At 40.4% G+C, this 10,729-nt stretch overlaps 2 protein-coding genes across 3 annotated transcripts; both read left to right on the forward strand.

The window, feature by feature from the left end:
- Window positions 1-258: 258 nt before the first annotated feature.
- On the forward strand, window positions 259-4,969 carry LOC140761042 (putative disease resistance protein RGA3). Of its 2 annotated transcripts, XM_073098215.1 has the most exons (2): window positions 259-3,956; window positions 4,854-4,969. In XM_073098215.1, the coding sequence occupies exons 1-2, from the start codon at window positions 401-403 to the stop codon at window positions 4,952-4,954; spliced, it is 3,657 nt and encodes a 1,218-aa protein (XP_072954316.1). In that variant the 5' UTR covers window positions 259-400; the 3' UTR covers window positions 4,955-4,969. The 2 variants fall into 2 exon arrangements, with proteins under 2 accessions (XP_072954316.1, XP_072954315.1); XM_073098214.1 differs by lacking the exon at window positions 4,854-4,969 and having other exon boundaries at window positions 261-4,709.
- Window positions 4,970-5,694: 725 nt separating this feature from the next.
- Window positions 5,695-10,113, forward strand: LOC140760764 (uncharacterized). Its single transcript, XM_073097765.1, has 3 exons — window positions 5,695-5,994; window positions 6,465-6,562; window positions 9,126-10,113. Exons 1-3 carry the CDS (start codon window positions 5,845-5,847, stop codon window positions 9,643-9,645), a joined length of 768 nt encoding a protein of 255 aa, XP_072953866.1. The 5' UTR covers window positions 5,695-5,844; the 3' UTR covers window positions 9,646-10,113.
- The last annotated feature ends 616 nt before the right edge of the window (window positions 10,114-10,729 follow it).

Genomic DNA, 10,729 nt, shown 5'->3' on the forward strand with positions numbered 1-10,729 from the left:
TTATAATGGGAGTTTTTTTAAAAAAAAAAAACTTAGAGAATTAACGCGTGCATATTAAGGGTGGGCTGCATTAATAAGATCTGCCAACTGTTGGAGAACGTTGATGATAGCTTCCAATAATTGTCACCCACCACCAACTTCAAAAAAAATTCCACACAGCTAACTTAGCTGTGCATAAAAGATAATACTTTCTCTAATGTGATAGCTCACACCCTCAATAATTCATGCTAGAGAAAGGGATCGCCTTGTCTTTGTTAGAGATGTAGAAAAAGAGGCAAAGGTGGGTGGGTTGGACTGTGTGGTCTTCCTTTGCCTCTTCTTCTGAGTTGTCTGGCTTGTCTACAGTTTTTGCTGCATCTCACTCTTTCTTTCTCTTTGGAGCTTGTTTAGCAAATCAACGATGGCGGAGGCTGCAGCGATCTCGGTAGCAAGCTGGGTGGCATCTCCAATAGTCAGTAGGCTACTCACCGAAGGCTTCAACTGCCTTGGTGAGCTTGGCGACGCCGACGTCAAGGAAAGACTGGAGAATCTGGAGACCACCATCCTCCCCCAATTCCATCTCGTGATCGAGGCTGCGGAGAGGAGCAACGACGACCACAAGGCTAAGCTAAAGCTATGGCTGAGGAAGCTCAAGGATGCCATGTACGAGGCGGAGGACATGCTGGATTTGTGCAAATACCAGCTTCTTGAGGAGAAGGTGCATGATCTCAATTCTGATTCCATATCTAAACCTTTCAGGAAAGTTGGGAGAGGGCTGTCCAAGATCCTTACCAATCAAAACAAGAAGCTAAGAGAAAGCTTGGTTAAGCTAGAGAATGTCGCCGCCGAAGCCATAAAATTTCATAAACACTTTTTGGAAGGAGTGAGAATTACAAGCATAACATCCAATGATACTGCCGGTGCAAGTGGAGTAAATGTCACCACTTCACTACCCCCACATTATGTGATTGGAAGGGACGAGGAGCGCGATGAGATAATAGATAAATATTTACTAGATTCATCTGAAGATTGTGAACCTGAATTGAGCATAGTTAGCAGAAGAAACTACTCGGTTGTTGTCGTAACTGGTATCGGGGGTGCCGGTAAGACTACTCTTGCACAACTCGTCTATAATGATCAAAGAGTTGTCGACAATTTTGGAATTAAGATGTGGGTTTGCATGTCCCGCAAGCTCGATGTCTTTAAACTCACAAGGGAGATGATAGAGTCTGCTTCCAAAAAAAAATGTCCTCGTCTTGAGAATCTCGATGCGCTACAGAGTACCCTTAAAGATATGATAAAATCAAAGAGAGTACTACTCGTATTAGATGATGTTTGGTGCTACAAATCAGAAAATGAGAGGGAATGGGAACAACTTCTTGCTCCTTTAGCTTTTGGAAAGAGGGGAAGCAAGATCTTAGTGACTTCAAGACCAGAGAATATGCCAAATATGCCAGTAGCATTGCATTCCCAAAGTATCATGAAACTGAAAGATCTAGGGGAGGATGAATTTGTCTCACTTTTCATGCATCATGCTTTTAGAGGGACCAAATTAAGTGAATCTCATCTACAGGAGGAGCTAGAGAAGATAGGAAAACAGATTTTGCAAAAGTTGTGTAGATCTCCTTTGGCGGCAAAAGCAGTGGGTGGACAATTAAGTAAAAGATTGCAACCCAACTTCTGGAGAGCTGCTCTCGAGCAAGATAATTTGAGCGATACTCAAAAAGCACTAATGTGGAGTTACCATCGCTTAGATGCTCCTCTTCAACGTTGCTTCTCCTATTTCAGCCTATTTCCTAAAGGCCATACTTTCAAAATGGAAAAGATGATTCATCTATGGATGGCTGAAGGCTTCATCGATCCCTCGGATAAGGGTAAGCGAATGGAGGACATAGGGAATGATTATTTTGATGAGTTAGTATCTGGTTCATTTTTGCAACTATTGGAGAAGTATGGCTATGGTATGCATGACTTGTTTCACGACTTGGCTGAAAATATTTCAAAAGAAGATTGTTTTAGAATAGAGGGAGAGGGTGATCAGGCAGAAAAAATTCCTTCAACAATTCGCCATCTCTATATTCGGAGTGAAAGCATGAGGAGAGGGATGTTGGAATTCCACAAATTACAAAACTTGCGTACTCTTATTGTTGCTGAGCGAGTTAGCAAAAGTGACAGTGAGCTTCTTCTAACGGTGATGGAGAAGTCAAAGAAGCTACGTGTTCTGGATCTATCATTTAATGTGAGCATCAAAACATTACCTAAATGTATAAGAGATCTAAAGCACTTACGCTACTTAGATCTCAGTTGTGTGGCCGAGTTGCCTATGTCATTGGGTAAACTTCACCATTTGCAAGTATTGAAATCGTCCTATAAAGTTGAAGTTTTACCAAGAAGCCTGAGGAATCTGTTCAATTTGCGGCATTTGAAGGCAGAAAATGAGGCACTCTCAACATTACCAAATAAAGGGAGGCTAACATCCCTCCAGGAATTAAAATATTTTGCAGTAAAGAAGGAGAACGGGCATGATATCCGGCAGCTAAAGAACCTAAACAAGCTCAGAGGATCACTTACTATTTCCGGTCTGGAGAAAGTTGAAGGCAAGGATGAGGCAACTGGAGCCAATCTAAAAGATAAGAAGCATCTCGATAGTTTGTACTTGAAGTGGGACAGTGGTACTGAGAATAATCGCCGGATGAATTTGGATATGGAAATTGTCGAAGCACTCCAACCCCCTCCAAATCTGACAGAGCTGGAAATTTATGGCTGCAAATCTCTTAGGTGTCCTAGTTGGTTGGTACACGAAGGATCCCTAGAGAATCTGAAGTCTCTTGGTTTTAAGGACACTTCCTTTAAAGTTCTTCCAACCATTAGCAGCAAATTGTTTCCTCGTTGCCAAGAGCTGAAAATCCGGAGTCTCCCCAACCTCAGGATGCTTCCCTTGCTTCCTCAGACCCTTAGGAAGCTAGTAATAGAATCATGTCCATTACTAGTGTTTGTCTCAGAGGAAGAACTACAAAAGAGTGACGACAGGAAGAACTCTATTATGACAGTTGTACGAAGTTCGCAGCTCAAGACGGCACTCGAATTAACGGAAGATGTTCATTATATAAGAACCGAGGTAGCAAGAGAATGTTTGGATGTTAAGAAGTTGATGGAATCTGAGAAGGTTGACATACCGGAAGATTTCCAGACATTTGCGACCGCCCTGGAGGGTGAGGAAATGTCAATGCAAGTAGATTATCTTCATCTTTGGGAGGCATATTATTGTTGTCAAGAGCAGAGACTAGAAGCTATCTTTGGAAGGCGAGAGCGTAGCGAATTGATCTTGCCCTCAGAGCTCCAACATTTGAAGATTTGCTCTACTAATATAACAGACGGGGCACTATCTCTTTGCCTAGGAGGGCTCTCTTCTCTCGAAACCTTGTATTTATGGAGAATCATGACAATAACAACAGTTCCGACCGATCACTTGATGGCATTATGTGATTTACAAATTGTTGGCTGTCATTGTCTTAAATCACTCGGAGGCTTACATGCCTTGCTCTCCTTGAAAGAACTCTTCATCAACTCTTGCCCCTGCTTGGAGTTGGAGATGATGGAGGGTGAAGGTGGTGGTCGGTTCATCTTTCCACCTTCGTTGCAATCCCTTAGAGTTTACAACAGCTGCTGCAATGTGAAGAGATTTGCCATAGGAGATCTACCAGACCTCCACACTCTACACCTCGACAAATGGTCATCGCTGGCATCTATGTCACTCTCTAGCCTAACAGCACTTAGGTATTTGGACATCAAGGACTGCCCACAGCTCTCTGCAGTGGATTGCTCTGAAGAACTTAATAATAGCTCCTTGGAGTCCCTAAGAGGAACTGAAGATGTCCCGAAACTCGCAGCAGCTCCTCCCTCCGAGGCTGTCCACTTGTCATCGGTTGAGCAGCTTACAATCAGCTCTTATGCAACACTCTCGATGCTGCTCTCAGGTAATAATAGTAAATCCCTTGTCATCGGTTTAAGGGAGTTGACTTTGTGGTGGTGTCCTGAAGCATCTCTTCTCGAAGAGCACTTCAGCTGTCTCATCTCTCTCAGGCGTCTGTCATTGTACAATTGCCAAGTCCAGTCTCTGCCAAGGATCTTGAAGAGCCTTTCCTCCCTTGAGCATCTTTCCTTGCATCACTGCCCACATATCTCATCTTTGCCTGATTTGCCTGAGACTCTCCTTTACCTGTCTTTGCACGACTGCCCCGGTATCTTGTCATTGCCGGTGCGTCTGCCAGAGTCACTTAGGACTTTTAATATATCTGGATGTCCAGTCTTGAAGGAGCGGTGCCGAGAACCTAAAGGTGAGGACTGGCCCAAGATCGCTCATATTCCTTCTGTATTCATCTCTGACAAGTTTGAACCTTCTCTTCTTCTGTCGTTGCCCTGGTATTAACAGTTCCTCCTCCTCATAATTAATTCTCATCACTTTGGATTACTAAAAGATGTCATCTTCTTTTGTTTCTCCCAATATTAGCCCTATTTACTTGAAAATGGAGGAGGTGGGACTAATTAGTCATATGTCTTAATGTAATTTGCTCTTCTTCTTAAATAAGTATGAATTGTTACACTAAGATAGCTTATGTAATTAATGACTAATTATTCCTCCAGACCATACAGCTTACTTGATTGTAATTGTGTCTCTTGGTTCCTCTAAATCTATGATTGAATCATGATCGAGTCATGCTGGAAAAATCTTACAGATTTAATTCCTTTTAAGTTAAACTGCACTTGAAATTCGAAGATTAATTGCATAACGGCTATGTGTGACCACTTTGATTAGTTGCATAACTGCTACGTTTGATGCTTCTCTTCATCCTTATGTTGGTAAACATGGACAGTAGCCGAAGTGGCGAAGGAAATTTCTATATTGTACGTGAAAGGGCCAGGGAGAAAGTCGGCAAAGCGGAGTATGGCGTTGCCGTGTTATCCAAGTTCGTAATAAATTCGCATTCCTTTTTCCGTTTCCTCGGCAGTACCAGTAATACCAACGCCGGCTTTTGCTAAATGAATCTAAAAAGCGACACAATTTTTAATGCGAAAGACGGGGACTTTTACAATTTAATTTAATATGATTTAATTATATAAGATTAGTGTATTATATTGTTTATAGTTATTATGTATTTTACTATGACAGAGTGCCCATAAGTACAGTTAAATGATGAGACTGCATGCCCTTGGGCATCTTGACGTCTAGTATACAACTTTTAATTATCAAGAAAACTTGAAAGAAAAATTAATATTGGATAAACAACTTACTTAACAGCCACCAAATTAAGAAAATAAAAGGAGATTTTAAAATCAAACAAGAGTAAAAAACAACATCAACTTATTCGTGAATATCTATCTATCTACGATATATTCCCTATGGTAAGTAGGCTCATGGATTATGATCAACAAACCAAAAGAGCTGAATGAAAGGTACATTGGGCAAGGCACTTATTCTTGGTCAAATCATAGTCAATGGAATAACGAACTGAACGCAAGCCGTCCGATGGCATCGAGATTCCGTCGCGATCCTTGATTAGCGGCAGCATCCGTTACATCTGCTTAACAGCCATCAGCGATTACCGGCAGTAGAAACCGTCACACCTGGATCCGGGGTTGGGAAGGAACGGATCGACGCTGTGCGGGAGGAGATATCCGATCGGGGAATTAAAGCGCCTCAACGGGAAGCGGTAAGAAGAATGACGGGTGCTCCCGCTTCCCCTCCTCCCTGTTTCGATGTTTCCGCTTCCTCTTTTGCTCTCCTTTTTGGGTTACTTCTTTGGTACCCTTCTCTACTGCTGAGTACCACTGTTGTAGAGAGAAGAGAAGAGAAGAGAGGGAGAGATGGGTGGTGGAGGTGGCGGAGAGGCGGCGGCTTCGGCGAGCTCGTGCTCGTGCTCGACGACGGCGTCGCCGAACGGCAAGAGGGGGAGAGATCCGGAAGAGGAGGTCTACATCGACAACCTCCATTCTCACAAGCGATACCTGAGTGAGGTACGAGTTGCTACACGCTCTCTTTCTCTCTCCTGGGTTCTTTGGAAATGATGGTGACTTTGGTTTGTGGGTTTCGTACCGATGGATGCGGATGTTGGCTTTGGATTGGCAAAAACTTTTTTTTTCTTTTTTTGTTAGTTGTTGTTGTTGGAGTTTCTTGATGGTTACATCCATGTCCTTGGTTCGAATTCCCAAAATTGCCTGATTTGCGAGGCTCGCCCTAGTTGGATCCCTCTTTGTCTGCTCTTGGGTTTATCTCTCTTTAACTGTGAAGTTCGAATTCGAATCTTGGAAGCAAATGAGTATCTTGAGTATGCAAATGCTTGTTGCCTTACCTGTCCGCTAATATTTTTTGTTACTTGATTGTATTCTGTTCGGATTCTTCTCTTCTAAGGATCATTATGCGGACTTTGGACTAGCCCTTTTGTTTGGCTCAGTAGATGATGATGCCAATTTTGCTATGGATACAGATAATGGCGTCGAGTTTGAATGGATTGTCTGTTGGAGATTCACTTGCTGATAATCTCATGGAATCCCCAGCAAGGTCTGAAAGCATCTCTTACCCAAGGTGAGCCTTCCTTTTCTAATTTTTCCCTATTCGTTTATTTAGTTAATTTGTTTTATCTCCATATCTAATTACAAAAAATCCAGGAAAGAAAGCCAAGGACTGTCTAATCATAAATTGTCAATCTCTAGGCAGTGAATATATATGAAGTTCTTGCTCTTGTGTAATCTGATTGGCTATTGGATGAAGAGAAGAAAAAAAATCTCAGTATAACTTATGAGAATGCAAGTACTGTGCTGCATTCCGGTGCAATTTAACTGTCTGAGGCTTATAGCCAGAAGAAATCAGCATAGGCAGCAAAGGAATCCATTATTGCGAATATTTAAGTTTGTCGAGTACATTCTTTGAATTGTACCGGTTGATAGAGTCACTATAATTTATGATGATAGCCCTCTAACTCATGGAATTCTTGATGTGTCGAGCATTTTGAGTTTTGAGATAGTTCAATATTGGTCAATTTTTATTGTGGAGTATTATGTTGAACTTTTATGCATAAGAATAGCAAAGACATCTATCTGAGATACTTTTGGACAATTAAGATACTAAAAGTCAATATGTTCTTAGCTTGTTCTTCTTTTGGCACTTCAACATGAAATCCTTATTATACAACAGTATAAAAAAATATTAGAAGGATCTGGATCAATTGTATAAAAATAAGTACCAGTTGCCCAAAGCTCTGAAGCTTTATTTTTGATTCTTGTATATCCATATATTAGCATCTGCTTCAATAAGGTATAGCTTCCCCTCCTCATGTTGCTGTATTTGAGGTTATGGTGCTCTTAACACTTTTAACACTTGCATTACTTGTTCTGGCAACAGAGGTCCATAGTAAGTTTCTATAACCTATATCTTTTCTGATGAGTTACCTTAATTGACAACACTAAGACAGTCATGAATTTTAGGAGTCTGGACCGAGAAATGCCAGCAAACAAATTCCTCTAATGTGGGAGCATCCTGTAGGACAGGATTTTATTGTGTACTGACATCTTTACTAGATCTTGTTTATATGTATACGTATACATTTGTATGTATGTATGTCACTACAACAAGATTTGTTGCTGTTGGTAATAATGGTAGGCAATCATTATTATGTATTGTAACCTTATATTGAACCTCTATATAAGCTGTCATATTTCTAGCAGATTAATATTTGACAAGAGTTGTGCCACCATTCAAAGAGGATAGAAAGATTTAGATTGCCAGTTGTGATTTAATTTCATTCAAAGAGGGAGTAGAAATGTGGAATTCCATTAGGAAGGATTCTGTTGGCATAGGAAGCTCTCTTCTTCTTGTAAGCTTATACTAGTTGTTAAACTTTTCTAGGCCACAGTACTAGATGGTCAATCATCTTTCGTCAGCAGTCATATTCATATAAGCTTATTTAATTAAACATATATTTGTCACCATATCTTTGATATGCTCGAATAGGCTACCGACATGATGTGACCTTCTATGTCTAATGCTGATGTCAATCCCCTTAACATCACTAAAGAAGTTAGAAATTCAAGTGTAAATAAACTCATCATCACCATACCAAGTGCAATTGTATTGTTTTGGACATTCCTGATCAAGATGCAATGGTTGATCTTCCATTTCAAGCTTCATGGTGTTGCATGAGCATTTGCTTTCACATTGAACCTGTATTCCTTATTCCTTCCTGCAGTTTATTAACTATGTTCTGAAGGCAATAGTTGGGAATGTTGATGATTATTTTATAATTTATCTGTTTGCCTTACTCTCTTATGCTTATTTTGTGGTGAAATGCTTAAGATGTCTTTTATAGTTACATTTTCATGACTCTTAGTTGGCTGTCATGAAAGGAGAGCATAAGGTAGAGCCTGAAAAAGCGCATGGCATTGCCAAATGCAAGCTTTCAGGATCACTTAAATATATAAAGCAAAGTTGAGGTATCATGAAAAGGAAGCTCGAAAGTTATTATATATCTACATTATCATTATTAAGTGATTGCTTGGCTTAGTATACAAGAGATGAGATAGTTATGTGAGTAAGAGGAAACATTTGATATAAGTAGTAGTTTGGAAGGAAAGGTATAATGTAATCTTACTATCATCACTCAATCTTAATTTGCAAGAAAGCCTCTTATGCTTTATGTATAGGCTTCTTTCTTATATGCATCTTCTGGCCAACACTGCCAATAGAAAAACAAATAAAATTATAGATGTCATTTACCCACACAGCCCATACCACACCTTCATCCTCTCTACTAAATGGTCATTGTATATCTGCTGCTGCCTTTCTCCCTGAAAAAGTAATTTCCCTTCCTGGGTTTAGATTTGCCTAGACAATGGAGCTCGGAATCTGTGGTTTCTTTATGGTATAAATTTTTGTAAAGTACTTATAGTTTCTTGAGACAAGATGTTGTGAAGATAATGCTACAAGTGCCCTATTTTAATAGAGACTGGTTATTCTGTTTTGATACCTTTCTTTTTTGTAAAAGTACTTATAGTTTCTTGAGACGAGATGCTGTTAAGATAATGCTAAAGGTGCCCTATTTTAATAGAGACTGATTATTCTGTTTTGATTACTTTCTTTTTCTTGCTCTCAGGGATGAAATTGCCTCCCAGTATTCCCCAATGTCAGAAGATTCAGATGATTGTCGGTACTCTGACACTCCATTGAACACAACTGTTGCTCAGTCTGATGTCATGAGCAACCCTACTAGTCCGGTTTCGCCTCACCGTTACCAGAAACCACTTGGTGGATTCTCTTCTGCAAATCCATGCAGTCTTCCTAGCTGCTCTCTTTCTTCTGTGGTCTGCTCTCACCCTCGACGTGGATCAGATTCAGAAGGTCGTTTTCCATCATCACCAAATGACATGTGTCATGTTCCAGACCTAAGACGGGCTGCTCTATTAAGGTCAGTTCAGATGAGAACACAACCACATTGTCCACCGGTGTGCGAATTGCCATTTAACAGTGGACAGGAAAATGTTGGGAGTACAGATGAGGGGGGAGTCCGACCTGTTTCGTGTATTAAATCACTAGAAGATGACACAGGTTATCAAAGCCCAGACCATGAAGTAGACTACATCGAGGATTGCTCATCTGTGGATGGTTTGTCATAGTCCAGGTTTTGCCTAGAACAAGCATGTGGTATATTTTCATCAGAAGGTTGCAGAATCTTGGAATGACTGCTGAAGGAAAACCCATCCCTGTAGAGCCCGTTAAAGCTGAACTCTCTTGACTCGTGTCTGGCAGCATAACCATTACATTTCCTGTTGTAATGTACCACGATTGTGCAGCACTCCAGACAAAAGCTAACTTCATTATGCAACTTCCAGCATCCATTTTGTCAAGACAGGGCCAGGATGTAGTTCTATTTTCCTTTTTAACTAACATGAATGATCACAGTATTCTCCGAGGCGTGAAAATGTTCAAATGCCTTGTATTTGTACTGAAATGTTTCTGTATCTTTGTTTTAGTTGGTGTCTCTATGTTTTGCTTGGCAGTCTTCAAGCCATACGATTGAGTTCTGAAGTGCTTCGGTTGTAATATTTCCTTCGCAAGTATTAAGCCTCACCAGTGAATTCTGAGATGTTGCTCTTGGTAGTTTTCTGTGCTATATTTATTGGCTACGAATGTATTGGATCATCGGTTTTGGAGCTGACTGAGAAAGATGGAGATGATTAGCAACTCGCAGAAAATAATGGGATCGCACTTAGATTATTAGATTCATAATAGTGTTTGAGCATATACCCAAGGGAATCTTGCTTACATGATTAGTGGGCTTGTGGTGGGACTTGGGAGACTTCTGTAAAAAGTTTCCACTGGCCCAACAAGGACAACATATATCTACTAATCTAAGCGAACCGTGGTCATCCACTTGAAACTTTACTTCCTAAAATAGGAGTTGCCTTTTTTCTTTATCCTTATTTTTTTTGCTTCAAATTGCCCCGTCCATAACCTTAAATAACTATTACCTTTTCTAGATGACTCTCTGAAGGGATTGCTACCAGATGACACCAAATGTTCAAGCTAAATCACAACCAGAATGATACATTACTTTATCAACTGGCTGCTAAAAGTCCTCTCCTTTGTTTGGTTTTTCTTTTCTATGGCAAAAGCTCGCTACCAGTTTTGAAGGATCAAGGTCTCTAAATCTATCAATCCTCCTTCTAGAATCAAACCAAGATATAGTCTTGGTTCACT

This window comes from Typha angustifolia, chromosome 6 (assembly GCF_048772165.1).
Source record: "Typha angustifolia cultivar Huaian chromosome 6, ASM4877216v1, whole genome shotgun sequence".
NCBI classification, from domain to species: Eukaryota; Viridiplantae; Streptophyta; class Magnoliopsida; order Poales; family Typhaceae; genus Typha; species Typha angustifolia.